We start from the raw sequence: 19,055 nt of genomic DNA on the forward strand, positions 1-19,055 counted from the left end.
AAATTGAGTAAGAAACACAGCGGACACAGTTGAGCTGATTTATTAAGGATTTAGTTCTGTACAAGTTTGTTCCACATGTCAGACTGTACATCTGTACACAGAATACACAGAGGTTATGAGCAGGAAACGCCTTTATCACTCCAGTTTGAAGAGCACATTCACAGCGTTTCTCTCAAAATATGTACACAACAATGGCTGTCTGGTCCGCGGTCCAGCAAAACACAAACCAGATACAACACAATTCCAAAGAGTTGTCACATTAAAAAGTCTTTACATGAAAAATAAGGTTTAAAATGTCACATAAAAGTCTGCCAAAGGCTTAAGCACCTGGCAGAGGTTTGAACTGTCCAGCTACTCTTCTTTACAACTTCAGTGAATTATTTTTCAACCCATTTTCTTTTTTTGTGTGTGTGAAGTTCATGTCATAATTCAGCGCACATTTGTTCAAACCGTTTAATCCAAGTGAAATGTTGTACCAAACGCTGCTCGTTGATGAAGAAATACAGATATTAAAAATACTGGGCCAGAGTCTCCGCAGCAAAGGCCAAACTTCACATTATGTATCCGAGGCACCCTGAAGGATTTAACTCTGCTTCACCAAAACAACTGATAGTGTTCAAACTATTGTAGATACTGTATTTAAGGCCATTCACGTTTAATTACAGAAATGCGGACAGTAAAACCAGTGTGGTCCCATAGCAGTGTCGTATTGAAATGATAATAAATAAATAAATCCTGTGAGGTGGAGCATGGTAGTGTAAAGTCTGTGCGTTATCAGCCGTTCTCCGGTCTATGGCTTAAACATGTGGTAAGTTATGAAAGCAGGTTCTAACTACACTGCAAACACATTATTTCTATAGATGAGTTAAAATGTCTTTAATTCAGGAACTTAATTTCAATAGCTTTTATTAGTCACGATGTATTCACTTGGACCTGGATTATTTAGATTTATAAATTAGATCAGGGGTGTCCAAACTTTTTTCACCAAGGGCCGCATTTTGACACTTAAACGGAGCAGAGGGCCACAAACAACTTGACAATGTCGAATTTGTTAAATGACAAAGTGAATCATTCGAAATTTTGCATTTGACGTAATTGCGATGAGCCTCCACACCTTTAATTATACCTGGAACATTAATATTAGGTTGGTATAACATCCATATGCCTGAATGTTCCCAATTTCACAGTAAAAAGTACTACTTTTTGTTGTTTGGGCCGACATAGCAGGAAGCTGGAGGGCCAACAAAAATTGGTCTGAGGGCCGCATTTGGCCCCCGGGCCCTAGTTTGGACATGCCTGGATTAGATTATAGATGTATTTACCTCATGGGCAAATTAACGTTCTTATTTCACACTAACTGATCTTAAAACTAGTGAAATATTAGCAGTTAACGCTAACATGGTCAAAACTACTCAAATTAAGTTATTATATATTCTGAATCCAGGTCATTTGAAACAAGGCGAGATATGACATTTTTTGCACTCAGAATATGAATGTGTGATTATGCATGTTCCCGTGTTTCACCAGCAGGAGGCAGCCAAGACGCAAGTTCAGAGAAGGCAGCAGTATATGTAAACAAAAGAAAAAATATGTAACTTGATCCTTGGACCTATTTTTATGTAGAAAATGTGGTCCCAGTTTTGGACACGACTGGATTGTCTTTTTGTTGTTTTAAAGCTGCACTATGCAACTTTTGTCTCGCTTTTTCTACTATGGAACACGCCTGGACGAATGAGGGATTACACCGACATATTTTGTCTCGTTTGTAGAGTCCTCCACCATCTTGTCACAGTGTGGCATTCAACTTATCCATCTCCACTTACAGGTCAGATCTGTGGAAAGCCGAGCTCACTCACAGCAAGAGTGTATGTTTTGCAAGTTTTAGTTTTTTTTCTTCAGAATTAAAAAACGCCAGTAATGAAATAAAAGCTAGATAAATAAGGGTAATGCCACAGTGTGGAACTTTTCAAGGCAAAGCAACAACATCTCCATGGAGACAAGTAGGTGACGGACTCCTCCCTCAACCAGAAAAGTTCCATAGTGCACCTTTAACAAATGCAGACTTTGCTCTCAAAACATTCATTTTTTAACATAAAAAAGAATGTAAAAGAACAGGGCTTTATGAAGGAAACAAACAAAAAACAATCTAAAAGAAAAGCATAGTTTTAACTTTGTGGCCCCGGGGAGTTGTTCCAAATACATTTCAAATAACGAGGAGTTTGAGGAGCACAAAGGAATGTGTTTTTGCCTTGAAGATTGAACCAGAAATTCAGAGCTCCATATTTGGGCTAATCTTTCTCTAAACACGCGCTCCACACGTCGCCATGGCGTATTCACTCCTGCTCCGAGGCTTCTTCCCGAGGTTTAAAACACCTCTTTAGTCCAAAGCATGTGGTCCACGTCTTGTTCGGAGCTTTAGGACTTCTGTTCGGCAGAAGCGGCGGGCGCGGCAACACTTTCTGGCTTCTCAATCTGATACGTGATCAAGTATTCGGGATACGCCTGAACAGACGAGAGGAAAAGGTAAGAAATGTAGGCAATATTTTGATATTACAGTAGCAAAAGTTTCTCACAGCGTTATCATTGACCTCTACAATACATACGCTCCTGGGCCTACTGCGCTCGACCTACCAGCACATTAATAACATTGTAATAAGACGATAATAACATGGTGACTAGAACTACAGGGGCAACTAACGTATTCAGCATTATATTAATCACGTTACCTGAAAACACTAAGAATGTTTCCTGGTTATTTACACTTCATACTGGGGGAGTCAAGCCTTAAAAAGTAAGAAGTAATTACCATGTTATTAGCATAATTACACATGCATATTACTTTAAAGTGAAAACCTGCATTATTCTGCAGTAAAAGTTAACTTAATTTCTTAGACCAGCTAACAAAAACACAAGATAAGAAGTTATTATACCAGAGCTGTAACAATTAATTGGAATAATTATGAGTAGTTTATTAAAATGATCACAATCATATTTTGATCATTGTTATCTGGACTATACAGATAAGACATTTTATCACAAAGACGGTATTAATAAACCAATATTCAATCAAAATGTCAATCAATTTAAGATTTTTATTGCTGATACACTTTATTTGTAAATATTCTGTAAATAGAAGCCTTTGTCATGTTTCCTTCTTTATTTGATTAAAAAGGTATTAAAAAAACTCAATTTACAATAGTAAGTCGACTACTAAAATACGTCATTAGTTGCAGCTCTATATTATACAGCCGTTTGCTTCAGAGACATGTTAGATGCAAACAGCAAAAATGTAATAAAGCTGTACTAAAACTGTAATAAAGCTGTAATAAAACTATAATAAAGCTGTAATAAAACTATAATAAAGCTGTAATTAAACTAATAAAGCTGTAATCAAGCTGGAATAAAACTAATAAAGCTGTAATAAAACTATAATAAAGCTGTAATAAAACTAATAAAGCTGTAATAAAACTATAATAAAGCTGTAATTAAGCTGTAATAAAACTAATAAAGCTGTAATCAAGCTGTAATAAAACTATAATAAAGCTGTAATTAAGCTGTAATAAAACTAATAAAGCTGTAATCAAGCTGTAATAAAACTAATAAAGCTGTAATCAAGCTGTAATAAAACTAATAAAACTGTAATCAAGCTGTAATTAAGCTGTAACAAAACTAATAAAACTGTAATAAAAGTATAATAAAGCTGTAATAAAACTGCAATAAAGCTGTAATCAAGCTGTAATAAAGCTGTAATAAAGCAGTTAAAAAGCTGTAATAAAACTATAATAAAGCTGTAATCAAGCTGTAATAAAGCAGTTAAAAAGCTGTAATAAAACTGCAATAAAGCTGTAATAAAGCTGTAATAAAACAGTAATAAAGCTGTAATACACCTGTAATAAAAGCATAATAAAGCTGTAATCAAGCTGCAATAAAGCTGTTAAAAAGCTGTAATAAAACTGTAATAAAACTGCAATAAAGCTGTAATAAAGCTGTAATAAAACAGTAATAAAGCTGTAATACAGCTGTAATAAAAGCATAATAAAGCTGTAATCAAGCTGCAATAAAGCTGTTAAAAAGCTGTCGGTGTAATCCCTCATTCGTCCAGGCGTGTTCCATAGTAGAAAAAGCTTCAGTTGTAGTCATCTGGACTCAGTTTGAAAAAATAGACGTTTCGACTCTCATCCAAGAGTTATTGACAATGACTCTTGGATGAGAGTCGAAACGTCTATTTTTTCAAACTGAGTCCAGATGACTACAACTGAAGCTTTTTCTACTATGTTAAAAAGCTGTAATAAAACTGTAATAAAACTGCAATAAAGCTGTAATAAAACTACAGTAAAGCTGTAATAAATCTATCAAAGCTGTAATCAAGCTGTAATAAAGCAGTTAAAAAGCTGTAATAAAACTGTAATAAAACTGCAATAAAGCTGTAATAAAACTACAGTAAATCTGTAATAAATCTATCAAAGCTGTAATCAAGCTGTAATAAAGCAGTTAAAAAGCTGTAATAAAACTGTAATAAAGCTGTAATAAAACTATAATAAAGCTGTAATCAAGCTGTAATAAAGCAGTTAAAATGCTGTAATAAAACTGTAACAAAGCTGTAATAAAACTGCAATAAAACTGTAATAAAGCTGTAATGATTCCCACACTGTGAGACGCTTGAATGCACAGTACCTGTTCCCCTCTGTAGATGACGTACTCCGCGTAGGCCAGACCGTTGACACTGGGACGTCCGATGACCGAGTGGTGACCCGGGGGGGCGTGGGCCATTTTCATGGCGCTGAACTGGAGGAAGGACTTGCCCAGCGTCACTCGACAGAACAGCATTTGTCTGAAACACAAAAGCAAAGCGAGAGGTGGATGACGATGTTCAAATCCAGGCTCCAGACTGTTGTGTTCAGCTCATGCGACTGAAAGGATTTGATCTGCACTTCTCTCTTTTTAAGCAGATGTTACAATCATTATTTCATGTTTTTATTTGTTTGTGTTGTGATTTGACCTGATCTTTCTTGCAATGTAGAGGACTTCGAATCACTTTATCAACAACTTGTGCTCTCTACAAATAAGCTTTCCTCTTTTCACATTAAAAGGTTGACAGATGAATAGATGAATAATATTTTTTTTCCTTTAGATCATTTTTACGACCAATTTCCAAGGACGTATTTAGTATCTTGCACCAAAAAGCAAACATAAAATAATTACTACGGAGCAAAGAGGTCAGGGAGGGATTACAGCGACTTGGATTACAGTCATCTTATTTATATGATGCCCAAACAAAACTATTAACCTCGCCAAACTCTGCATCCCTGTGAATAATGACAAACCTCGGACAGAATGAACTGTACACGTGTGTTTGCTGCACTGGACACTCGCAGACTGAGCCACTGGAACACGTTTATTTACACGTCTCCCTCCATATGTCATTTCAGATTCAACAGAGAATAAGATAGTATTCTACTCAATCTCAAGACCCAGAAAAGTGTTCACACAGAGACGTTCTGCTCCCTCAACATGGAAGAACTTACAAAAGGTCTGGAAACTAAAAGAGTAGATTTCAATAGGTCAGTTTAAATGTTAAAATGCCCCTTACAGGTCAGATGACTCAGTGAACTAAAATGCAGATAAGATAAATATATTTTGAATTATGCTAAAATTATGAAAATGTTATCCCAGAATAGCACATCATTTCACTTCCTGTTTGTAATTGATGACATCACACTAAGAAATTACCTTGCAAACACTGGGCAAAAACCCATCTAATGTCACAAATTTAACAAATAAAAATATATGAGAGTGACTTTATTTTGTTGAATTGATGTTTAGAGGGTCAAAAAAGTAGTTTCTTTGTGTAAATTATGCATAAACTCCCTAGTGTGATGTCACTTCCTGTCATTGTCTACAGATTTTTCAAGGTTTCTCCACAAATACCTGCTCGATTGGTGTAAAACTATAATGTATATGTACAACAGGCACAAACACACCAAAATAAGTCAAAATTAGAACATCTTAAAAACCTGTCATAGGCACTTTAAATAAAGGTTAAACATGGACACATAAACAGAGCTACTCATAAAGCTGGACGTTAGCGGCTGCTCGCCTTGTTAGCGCTCACCTGTGGCACACGTAACAGGAGCGGTCTTTGTGTGTGGGACATCCAGTGCCTCCGCCGATCCCGTACACGTACTGGTTACTCTTGGACGAGTTCTCGGCGAAGTAAATGCCGGCGCCGAACATGCCGCCAATGTAGGCGTGGCGCTCGTCGAAGCCTTTGTGGATGATGGCGTTGATGAACGGAGAACCTGGCAACGACGAAGGAGAAACGACCAGACGAGAAGAGAAGAGAAAAAAAGGGATCGTGGTGAAGAAATGATGCTCGAGAGGTTTCACAAGCTTCTTTCATTATGGTTTCGAGTCATGTTCTGTGGATTTACGTGGCTCTAACGTTTATGCATAGGTTCAAATAAAAGTGAAATAAATGTGTCAGAATGTTCAATAATGTTTAATAAATAGTACAAACAGGAAATTCTATGGAGAAATGTTGAAACCGTCAGCAAACTAATGACTCAGAGCTATTAAGTATAAAAAGTTGAACCATTTGGAAGCCAGTAAACAAGTTCACAGACTTTAAAATGTCAGGCCTCATCACTGACGGAGAATTATTACCATTTATCTTATGTAAGATTTGCACCGCCTCTTCGTTTACTTCAGCCCATCACGATGACTTCAGCCCTTCACGATGACTTCAGCCCTTCACGATGACTTCAGCCCTTCACGATGACTTCAGCCCTTCACGATGACTTCAGCCCTTCACGATGACTTCAGCCCCTAACGATGACTTGAAACGATGACTTCAGCTCATAACGATGCCTTCAGCCCCTAACGATGCCTTCAGCCCCTAACGAGGACTTCAGCCCCTAACGATGACTTCAGCCCCTAACGATGACTTCAGCCCATAACGATGACTTCAGCACTTCACGATGACTTCAGCCCATAACGATGACTTCAGCCCCTAACGATGACTTCAGCCCCTAACGATGACTTCAGCCCATAACGATGACTTCAAACGATGACTTCAGCTCATAACGATGACTTCAGCCCCTAACGATGACTTCAGCCCCTAACGATGACTTCAGCCCCTAACGATGACTTCAGCCCATAACGATGACTTCAGCCCCTAACGATGACTTCAGCACTTCACGATGACGTCAGCCCCTAACGATGACTTCAGCACTTCACGATGACTTCAGCACTTCACGATGACGTCAGCCCCTAACGATGACTTCAGCACTTCACGATGACTTCAGCCCATAATGATGACTTCAGCCCATAACGATGACTTCAGTCAATAACGATGACTTCAGTCAATAACGATGACTTCGGCCCATAACGATGACTTCAGCACTTCACGATGACTTCAGCCCCTCACGATGACTTCAGTCAATAACGATGACTTCAGCCCATAACGATGACTTCAGTCCATAACGATGACTTCAGCCGATAACGATGACTTCAGCCCATAACGATGACTTCAGCCCATAACGATGATTTCAGTCCATAACGTTGACTTCAGCCCATAACGATGACTTCAGCCCATGACGATGACTTCAGCCCCTAACGATGACTTCAGACTTCAGCCCCTAACGATGACTTCAGCCCCTAACGATGACTTCAGCCCCTAACGATGACTTCAGCCCATAACGATGACTTCAGCCCCTAACGATGACTTCAGCCCCTAACGATGACTTCAGCCGATAACGATGACTTCAGCCCATAACGATGACTTCAGTCCATAACGATGATTTCAGTCCATAACGATGAGTTCAGCCTCTAACGATGACTTCAGCCCATAACGATGACTTCAGCCCATAACGATGACTTCAGCCCATAACGATGACTTCAACCCATAACGATTACTTCAGCCGATAACGATGACTTCAGTCCATAACGATGACTTCAGCCCATAACGATGACTTCAGCACTTCACGATGACTTCAGCACTTCACGATGACTTCAGCACTTCACGATGACTTCAGCACATAATGATGACTTCAGCCCATAATGATGACTTCAGCCCCTAACGATGACTTCAGTCCATAACGATGACTTCAGCCCATAACGATGACTTCAGCACTTCACGATGACTTCAGCACTTCACGATGACTTCAGCACTTCACGATGACTTCAGCCCATAACGATGACTTCAGCACTTCACGATGACTTCAGCACTTCACGATGACTTCAGCACTTCACGATGACTTCAGCACTTCACGATGACTTAAGCCCCTAACGATGACTTCAGCCCCTAACGATGACTTCAGCCCCTAACGATGACTTCAGCACTTCACGATGACTTCAGCACTTCACGATGACTTTAGCACTTCACGATGACTTAAGCCCCTAACGATGACTTCAGCCCCTAACGATGACTTCAGCGCATAACGATGACTTCAGCGCATCACGATGACTTCAGCACTTCACGATGACTTCAGCACTTCACGATGACTTCAGCACTTCACGATGACTTCAGCCCATAACGATGACTTCAGCCCATAACGATGACTTCAGCCCATAACGATGACTTCAACAGTTCACGATGACTTCAGCACTTCACGATGACTTCAGCACTTCACGATGACTTCAGCACTTCACGATGACTTCAGCCCATAACGATGACTTCAGCCCATAACGATGACTTCAGCAGTTCACGATGACTTCAGCAGTTCACGATGACTTCAGCACTTCACGATGACTTAAGCCCCTAACGATGACTTCAGCCCCTAACGATGACTTCAGCCCCTAACGATGACTTCAGCGGTCGACCAGACAAACGATCATTCCTATTGTACATCGAGACTTTTGAGGTTAATTTTTAACCGAATAAAGTTTGACATGTGATGAATGAAGACTTCTAAACGGAGAATACTTAATAGTAAAGTTAATTTTTAATGTAAATCAGAAATCGTGACATTTTTGTTTAATAATGCCACCGTATTCGAGTTATAACTGAACGATTATTAAAGCGGTCAGCGATTATTGTTTGGAATCATCATTGTTCTGATCTTTGAGTGATTTAATGTGAATTATGTAACAAATAATGAGTCAAGTCAGTAAAAATATATTAGATGAAAAACGACAAAAAAAAGAAATAAAAAAAATAGTTTATGACGTTTTTTGATGTCTTTTCCACAACATTGTTAGTGAATATTTCAGTCCCGTCGTTTGTTCGATCTCAATCTGGTCTTAACTCATTCACGCTGCACTTACCGTGAAAGAGCATGCGTTCGTTGTGATGGTTGTGATTCTCGTCGGCGATCTCTTTCTGCCTGTGCGTGTATCGCTCCCGAAGCTTCTTGTTCACCACCTTCTGAATCTGTGGCCAAAGGGAGACGAGGAATTAGAGTGTTTTTAATCGATGTTTCACCATTTGGGGAAAGTGTTCGGATGATTCATGAGAGCACAAACCTTAATGATGTTGTAGCGACTGAAGACTCCGCCAGCGTTGCCTCCGTCGCGGTGCTCTCTGATCGTGCTCTGCAGCTAATAGGCAACACCAGGTCAAAGGTGAGAAATATTTGGGAAAAAAGTAGTAACTGCATCAAGGACAAATGTTGATTTACTTGAGAATGTAAATATCTCAGCAATAAATGGCAATATTAAAGATGCTGTGGGGATGAGAACAGAGAGGAGAACTTCCAAAAACTATTTAAATTAAAAACAATTACCCTATTTTCCGGACTATAAGTCAGACTTTTTTCATAGTTTTGGCCGGGGTGCGACTTATATTTATACTTATATACTTATACTCTGGAGCGACTTATATGTGATATTATTTGTTATTTTCCCACTTGCAACTGCATTTCATACTCCAGTGCAACTTATATGTTTATTCTTCTCTATTATGCATTTTTTGGCTTAAAAAAAATATGATGGTAACACGTTGATTTACTTGAGAATGTAAAAGTCTCAGCAATAAATGGCACTATTACAGATAAAAATCCAAAAACTATTTAAATGAAAAAGGGTTAAACTAAAAAGGGGAGTGATCTTGCAGATGCTGATTTGACCTCTGAACTCTGGTCTGCACGACATATAAAATGCTGAAAAGTAAAGCCCTGTTCAGACGGAATTAGCAGTCAAATTGAAATCACCGCACGACGTCTTTTCTTGTGCATCCGGACGGGATAAGAAATGTCAGTCATTTTCTCATATTTACAGACTTTATTTTGGAAATGCTAAACTGAAACATGACGATAACCTTTGAATGAATTCATGTTGCTTTTTAATCCAGTCACACTGACAAAGCCCCTTGATCTAAACTTTAAACCAAAAGCACACAAACTTTCCCCAAAGAGCCTTCATAATCTGCCCTCTGTTGCCACGACAACGGCACGCAGCTCCGCGTTACGTTTGTTTTGTGATTTTTACTTTTCGATTGTAGAAAAAAAACATTATTGGATTGCAAAATGTTCGGAGAAGAATAAATAGTATTCATTTTGAATCGATCTGCATTCAATTAAAAACAGTTAAAATCACACACAATCACACACATGAGCATTTGCACGAGATTATTATTAGTTATTATTACGGTTATTCAAATGTACCTGACGACCCGAGGTAGAACTAATCCCGTCCGAATAGGGCTTAAGACTTTAACTTCTCTCAGATTCAGCTTTGATTTGGACTGTCACGTTACTGTTAAAATACTGTACAACTTCACAAACTGGCTGGTGATCTAATGAAAAAATGAAATGAAGTAATAATACAGCTTTTAAATAGAAACTAAGGGACTGTAACGTGAGTATTGACTTGAACCGAGTCCAATGGGATCCCAGACTCATTCACTGTAATACCATATTTGTAAAACTGCACAAATAAGATCAGTCCAGTCCGTCACAACAGAGAGCTCCACACACATTAACAAACACAGACATTATCCATGATCAAAGACCCATCTGATCGTCCTGCCGGTCACATATTTGTGCTTCTTCCATCTGCAAAGTGCCATTAAATGCACCACCTCATGCCACAGCAGTGATAATTTTAAACCATGCACATTAAGATTCCTACTTTAACCTGTTGTGTCCTTCTCTAAATGATGTAATGACAGTGAGTTGTCTTTTGCTCATAGTCTTTTTTCTTTTAATGTGGTTTGTGTCTCCAAAAGTGTTTTAATGTTGGTTTGAATGGATGACTGGATGAATGAGCTTCTCACACCATTTTCCCAAGCTTTCCAATCCCAGAGCTAGTTCCATAAGACTCTCACGGTAATTGAAAGATTAGATTGATTGAGGGCCGACTGAGCATATTAATAGTATCAAATGGCAGCTTATGATTTAAATTGATTAAAAACTGACCTGGCAAGAGTCACATGCTGCTAATCACAAAAGTTAGCATTATAAATATGTTAATGATATGTGTGCAGTCAAGTCTTTCAAAAGTAAAAGAGGCGTCGATCTCAATGGGTTCTTACCTAGTTAAATAAAGGTTAATGAATAAATATATAAATAAAAATGTGCTAAATTACAAGAATTAATGATGTGCTTTAACCACTGCCTGCAAACTACATTCATATTCATGTTTACACAACTTGTTTTAGGTGCCAAAAGGGCAAATGTGAACATGGAATTTCCCAAAAAAATAGAGGAAAAATCTGTAATTCCTTTAACATTTTCAAAGCTGTAATAATCATCTGTTTAAAATGAAGGATGGATGAGCGAATACTGACATTTAAAAGTCGGGACCGTCTTCATACGATGTCACTTTATGGCCGAGGGAACATCTCTATGTACAATACGACCAACAAACGCTAAACTTTCACGTCCCTTCAGAAGCTGCTGGCTAATCCTTTAGCACATGCCAGTCACGTTTTCGGCTATAATTAAAATAAAATTGAAAATAGGGCACTAGACGTGGTTACCGGGCGCAGGTTTCAAGAGACAGAACGCGTCAGTCAATTCCCGTTTCATTAAAATTTAAAGCAAAGAAACGAGCGGTTGAATTTGCGTCGAGCCCGACAGCGCTCATTAATTTGAAAGACGTTCACATCGATAACTGCTGTCGTCTCCAATTATCCCCTCCATTTACAAGAGCGGCGCTGCCTTCGCCGCGCTCGCGCTCTCAATGACACGGAGCACGGCGGCGCCACCATCGGACTAATCATTTGGCGTCGAGCGTGGATGATGAAAAGCCGCGTGGCGTGTTTGAAAAGCAGAAATGGGTTGAGAGTGAGCGTACCTCCTCCTCCACCGACTGAAACTCTTTGTCGTCCGTGGACAAGTCGATGAGAACGGTGCCTTGGCTCGAGCAGTGGAACGTCAGGTACGGGTTGCCACCTGCGGCACGGCAAAGGTTCAAATCAGGTCAGCTTTGTTTTGAAAAACGCAGCGTCGTGGTGAATATTGTGTTTGTTTCCGTGTGTAAGGGTTATTTTCTGAAGATACTGCACATCGAGCGGCCTCAAGTCGCGTTAGTCCAGCAAAGTGACACAAAAGCAGAATAAGAATGTGGAGTGTGATGGCAGAACATTTAGTTTAATCTGCCTTTTAGTAGAAATAAATAGATGGTTTTAATGTAGGGTAAGGTAAAGTATAAAGGCTGTTATCACGATTATACACAATGTACAACAAACAATTATTGTATACTGGGGCTGCAGCAAATTCATCAATTACAGAAATAATCATGAACTAATTTAGTCATTGAATAATCATTAACTGGTCTTTACACAGGTTCCAAAACGTGCCATGAGCTGAGAAAAGTACATTAAGTTATTTGTAATTTATTTAAATCAACCAAAGCCCTCGATTCTAATGAATATTGAAAGAAAAACTGTAAAATCCTCAATTCACCTCATTCTCAAACGGAGGGTTTTATCAAAATATTCAAGACGAAAAATAATTTCATAAACGACTCGGATCTAAAACTTACTGTCCAATTTGTATTTGATCAAATTCCACTTTCATATTGTTTTTGTAAAGTAAAAATACAGTTAAGTCAATGTCAATTTCTTCAATGAATCAGCGAGGCTGCACCAGATTTTATTCCATGCAGTTACAGAACAGATTTGTTGTAAAAGCAGCTCTTAGTCCAAATCAAAACCACAAAGTGCGATCTGCATCGAATTATAGAGCGTTCTCCAAAAACCAGGAGGGGCGTTTTTTGCATGTTGGTTGTTGTTACCTTTACTATGACGCAAAACTCGCTCTGGCCTCTGAAAGTTGTGAAATGCACTAATAAACTCATCGCGGTGAATCATTAGAAGGATCAAAATATGTGAGAAAGTGAGAAATATCTGGAGTTTTTCCCTTGATTTACAGTAAAAATAGTGTACACCACCCTTTAACAACCTAAATGTTAATGCAATCTTGTATGAGTTGAGTATTGAAATGTGGGTAAACAATAAAAAAGACATGTGTGAGACACTGGTGTGATGTGTCCACAGTGGGCACAGCTCCAAAGGTCTCTGCGCACAGAAAATCTGCAGAGCACAAAATAAAAATCCAACCTAAATTGAAACTAAACTAAACACATTAAAAATGTAGTGAGCGGCAGGCAAGGCTGGACTGGCACATGGGGATTTGGATATGGGCCGGTGTGGGTGGAGCAGTAGAGCTGTAGAGGCGGCGAGCCGCACCGGCGGGCCCCGTGGGCCCCATGGGCCCCTGCCTTAGCTATGTTCAGTTCAGGTTATTCATAAGACCGTCCGTGTGGGACTCTAGTTCAGAGTTGTCTAAACATGGGCCATTCACGGAGTAAATATTACTTCAACTCTTGGGCTGCTTTTACACTACATTTCCCGCCCCTGCTACACAGGACATGAATAAGATATTTGTGTTTTTCATTGTAAGTGGACTAAAGCACTAAATAACTAAGCACTAAGTAACAGAAATGTCTGCTGTAGTTTGATTCTTTTAACATGCATGTCACTTGGACAGATGTGATATGGGCGTGGCCACAGTGCACAGGTCTGATGTTGCTCACAGTGGTCCGAGCTCTGGGAGTGTGTGTGTTTGCTCAGACATGTGGAGAGTTAGAGGTGGTCCTGACCTGGCTGGCCTCCCAGAAGCCTCTCGATGCCTTTGATGAGTTTGTGTCTGTGGCCGTAAGCGTTGATGCCGATCTCTTTGAGCTCCTCGTGGCCCATGTCGGCCAAAACGTCCAGAGAAATCTGCCCAGACACAAGACAACAAGTTTACTTAACTCTTATTTTTAACTCTTCTTCAGTATGTTTAAAGCCATCACTGCTATAAAACTAAATTTACACTTAAAAGAAAATAGTTTTATAACACTATTTTAATAAGTTAAGATGTGTTATAAAATGTATGAGGGCTAAGCTGTAATTGTAATAATCATTAAAATATAGTTATGGGACATTTTATTGTATTTTAATGCAATATAAGCACTACAGTGTTGTAAAAACATCAAATGAAATCCTAAAAAACGATTTATCTTATTGTGAGAAAAAATATAACATTACAATGACTACAATGACCATTGTACTTGAAATGTAATACTTTTCTGTAGAATCTAATGCTTTATGTAAAACTGTAATAAATGACACAAGAGGTCACAAAAAGGTCACCATTAGAGATGTAATACTTCCGTACGTGTGTAACAGCCACGTCCTCATGATTCGCTGAGAGTGCCGCGTCTCCGCGCTACACAAGGTCAAATGTCAGCATTAAATTACAATCTGGTCTCACACAGGCGACATGTGACCTGCTCCAGCGCTTTGTTAATGCCAACGTCAACCACTGCTTCTCTGCCCTTCAAACGTGTGTGTGAAGGAACCGGAGTCAAGTTAACGAGCTCCATCAGTCCAGAGCTTCATTTTAATTTCTCCTTCCAGTTTTGATGCTACGATGCCAGATGCAGTTTTAACGCCTCCATGTAATAATAATAATAATAAGAAATGTGTCTCACTCAGCTCCAGGTTGTTGTTCGAATGTGAAAAGCTGTTTTATATGTTGATGAGTCACTACCTTCACAGAAAACTGAGTGGGCTCTGTTTTTGTCTCTGGTTTTTAGCACCATTACCATAGCAATTAACCAAATATCATATCTTTTGCATGAGCATTATGTCCTCAAATATGATTTACAAGAAGCTGAAACTTGAATAAATAATCACTGTTTGGTGCAGAAAGTGAAACTCTCTTAGTGATTACATTCTACACTCTGAAATAATACATGTGTAGTTCTAGCCTTAAAACCAAATACTCTTTTTCAACTTTTGCATCGTTTCCCAGCCTCCAAGCGCTCATCTTCCATCCTCTCCTTTTTCTATTCCAACTCTGTCTAGTCTTTAATTTGCTTTCCATTCAAGTCACTTTCCTAAGTTCCATTTACGCAAACAAAGAGCTCAGAAATTAACGGTGCGTGAAGCACAAACACATTAAAGCAGATGTGGCTTTAATCTAACTCTCTATTTTTGTATTTTCCACTGACTGCAGCGCTGAAGACGACATGTGTTTACCTGCTCTCTTTGGAAAATCTCCCGAAGGTGCTCGAGTCCTAAGCTCTTCAAGAACTGGTTGATGGTCATGTCGAGCAGCGCTGTACGCAGAGGAAGAGAAAAACAAAAACATGAACAAAAAGAGAAACATAATAGTCAAAGATAGTTGTAAGAATTGATTGTTGTCACGAGGCTAATGTTTCAAAGGCGAAATGCTATGAATACCACAGTCAAAACAAAATAAAGTACCGTATTTTCCGGACTATAAGTCGCACCTTTTTTCATAGTTTCGTAGTTTTGGCCGGAGTGCGACTTATACTTATATTTATACTTATTTACTTGTACTCCGGAGTGACTTATATGTGATATTATTTGTTATTTTCACACTTGCAACCGCATTTCATACTCCAGTGCAACTTATATATGTTTTGTTCTTTTTTATTATGCATTTTCTGGCTCCGGTATATACTCCGGTGTGACTTTATTTATGTTATCATATGGTCTTAGTTATAAAAAAGCAAAAGATCATTCTATTCTGGAATATTACATTTTGTCCTATTCATGCAAGTTTTTTTTAAACATTAATACTAAATTGATACTTGCTAAAATGAGAATCTAGACAATAGTTTTCGTATCAACTAGGATCTGATCTTTGATACTTTTGTCTACAGTCAAAGTCGAATAAAACCAAAAATAACTGTGGAACATAAAACACGTACTATTAATGTGTAAATCGATGTAATAAGAACCCACTGCTAAAAAACTGTTATGTTGTGAACTTTCAAATAAGGGTAAAAGGGGATATTTCTGCACTTTGGTGAGACATTTCACATTTATCTGATAAGTTAAGCTCAATTTATGCTTTTAAAGACATGTTTAACACATTTTTGAATTTTCTGTTGAATTAACACGATGTCCAAGTCATGTTTTGTCAATAGAAAGAATAGAAAGAAACCTGGTGTGACTTTGATTTCTCCCTCCTTTCTTTCCGACCCAGATGCGCCGTCCCTGATTCCTGTGGCCCCGCTTACTGTGATGTCACTGAGGGGCGCGCTCAGGTTGTCTATGCTGCTGGCCGCGGACAAACAGGACAGCGACGGAGACGGCGAGATGACCACGCCCCCCACGGCGCCGGCGCTCACCACACTGGCGCTCACCTGATGTGGAAACAACGAAACGTGTCACTCAAAGACGACTTTCACCTTCCAGATTAGTGTCAAAATGTCGGCGTGAAGGTGGCGTCCGAGCTCACCACGGTGGCTTGCGGCTTCAGACAGCTGGGCAGGGCATCCGGCGGCATGGCGTCGATCAACAAGGCTCTGATGTCGTCCGCCTGCAGGTCCACGAACAGGGACAGTATTACTTAAAACTATTAAAACACTTCAGGTCGAGTGAGAGTACAAGGACCAAGAAGTAAAGACAAGAAAACACTTGAATGCTTGACATTTCACATGTCATAAACGACACAAATAAATAAAATACCTCATAATAATCACATTGTGTAAAGTGCTTATTATTAAGAGGGGGTTTGGTTTTCAAATAAATATAATACATTAACCAATCGATGCCCGACTGTGATATTACATTATATGTACATTTAGATTGAAATTTAAAGCAGCACTCAAAATCAGACCGCTGCAGGCTGTCTGCATCTGATTAGTAAGCATTTTATAGCTCGCAAACCCAAGGAAAAAAAACGTTGTTATGGTTTCCGCTGGCTGTATAAAAGCTTTACATGGACAACAGCAGAAAGGGGAAGTGGAGTGAGTTAACAGGAGTGTCTGAGTCAAATCATAGACACTTAAATCGATATCTTTTGTCAACCTAGTATTTTGTCACTGGACCACAGCCCTATGTAAGAAATAACACTCCCAGCCAGAACCACCAGCCTCTACTCCCAGTCCACAGATCTTTAAAAAACATGAGTTGCAATAAAAAAACAGCCCAATGACACACTTTTGCCTCTCATCTGTCATAAATGTTGCTTATTTCACTCTACACAGCTCAAATCTAATCGAAAAGCAAAGAAAAGGTACACGATAAAAACTGAGCCCTATATTGTTCTTTCCATCATAAAGTGAACGATACGTCAACATAGTAATGGTTGTGACAGGCCTTGGTTACTGCTCCCGTTATCTGCCTCATGTCTCATCATGTGTGTACATGATACGAGTGCCTTACATTAGTGCATGTTTAACTTACTTGCATTTTACTATTTGCACTCAATGTCACGCCGATTGATGATTGACTGACAATAAATGTTTTACTCGAATTGAAGAGTGGTTAAACCAAAATGAAACTAAGAAATTTGTTACGTTTGAACAAAGACTGTATATTCAGTTTGGAATAATAGATACAGATACAAAGAGCTACTTTCAAGTTTAGCTAGTTTCAAGGTGCATTAGCCAAAACTGTCTAACAAGTGAGCCAGGGGTGGACCACCAACTTAAACGTAACTTAATCCTTATGGCATGTTCTAATGGGTTTGCGATGCATAAAATGTGTCACAATTAGAGGAATACTGATTTTGTCCTCCTCCTTTAAAGCAGAACGTAGTAACTTTAGCGACAGAGCTCCCCCTGCAGCTCCCTTGTGAACATACACTTTCAGAGTTTCCAAAGAGCTGTCTTTAAGCTGATGTCACAAGACTGGTTTTCCACTCAGAGACAGCAGGAGGCAAAGACTGGCTGCAGCGGGAATTACACAAGTTTAAAAGAAATATTACAAACTAGTCTCCTGACGTCCTGATGTAGCTGCTCAACTGTACTGATCGTGGTTTGACGACAGAAATACTCTGAACGAGTCTGCGGGTGATTTATGGACTCAAAAAACAGCCCAGAAGATTCTGAGAGCCACGTCACAGATGGAGAAAACGTCCGAGATGGAGAAAACGTCAAAGATGGTGAAAACGTCAAAGATGGAGAAAACGTCAAAGATGGAGAAAACGTCAAAGATGGAGAAAACGTTCGAGATGGAGAAAACGTCAAAGATGGAGAAAACGTCAAAGATGGAGAAAACTTCAAAGATGGAGAAAACGTCCGAGATGGAGAAAACATCAAAGATGGAGAAACGTCAAAGATGGTGAAAACGTCACAGATGGAGAAAACGTCACAGATGGAGAAAACGTCACCAATCGAGAAAACAAGAGAGTGTTTTTGACGCTCGGAGGAGAGAGTACTTTTTAACCAGGATTCATCAAACTAGTGTAACTGAAGCTAAAAGCAACTCCAGGTATGATTTTGACATGGGAACAGTGTTAGAACATGGTCAAAGGCGAGAAAAGGTCAATTTAGCATACTACGTGTCCTTATAAGTCATTATTTGACCGATTGATCGACTAAAATCTAACGGCCCTTGTGACATGTGTTACCGTGGCCAGATCCAGCGGCGTCTGTCCCTCCTGGTTCTTCATGGTTGGGTCTGCGCCGTGGGCCAAAAGCAGAGCGCAGAGCTGAGTCCTGCCCTTCTGCGCCGCCTCGTGCAGCGGAGTGAACGCCCACTTGTCCGTCGCATTGACGCAGGTGTTGTACTTGATCAGCAGGGCGGCGATGTCCACGTGCTGGACAGAGGACACAAGACAGAGAAGAAGAGGTGAGAGCGAGAAGAA

The 19,055-nt window shown here is 39.4% G+C and overlaps 1 protein-coding gene across 1 annotated transcript in view; it reads right to left on the bottom strand.

Moving 5' to 3' along the window:
• Positions 1–24: 24 nt before the first annotated feature.
• LOC140368276 (poly [ADP-ribose] polymerase tankyrase-1-like) overlaps positions 25–19,055 on the bottom strand; it is a 120,881-nt gene continuing 101,850 nt past the window's right edge. The window contains exons 19-30 of the mRNA XM_072455244.1: positions 18,819–19,007; positions 16,701–16,781; positions 16,404–16,605; positions 15,470–15,549; positions 14,044–14,164; positions 12,235–12,332; positions 9,463–9,537; positions 9,265–9,370; positions 6,113–6,299; positions 4,675–4,831; positions 1,744–2,502; positions 25–1,682 (exon numbers count right to left, since the gene is read on the bottom strand). Of these exons, the coding sequence (XP_072311345.1) occupies positions 2,416–2,502; positions 4,675–4,831; positions 6,113–6,299; positions 9,265–9,370; positions 9,463–9,537; positions 12,235–12,332; positions 14,044–14,164; positions 15,470–15,549; positions 16,404–16,605; positions 16,701–16,781; positions 18,819–19,007 (1,383 nt within the window). The 3' untranslated portion in view covers positions 25–1,682; positions 1,744–2,415. The remainder of the gene's footprint in view (positions 1,683–1,743; positions 2,503–4,674; positions 4,832–6,112; positions 6,300–9,264; positions 9,371–9,462; positions 9,538–12,234; positions 12,333–14,043; positions 14,165–15,469; positions 15,550–16,403; positions 16,606–16,700; positions 16,782–18,818; positions 19,008–19,055) is intronic.

This window comes from Eucyclogobius newberryi, unplaced genomic scaffold (assembly GCF_026437365.1).
Source record: "Eucyclogobius newberryi isolate DKJ021-1_F unplaced genomic scaffold, fEucNew1.0.hap1 SCAF_2, whole genome shotgun sequence".
Classification (NCBI taxonomy): Eukaryota; Metazoa; Chordata; class Actinopteri; order Gobiiformes; family Gobiidae; genus Eucyclogobius; species Eucyclogobius newberryi.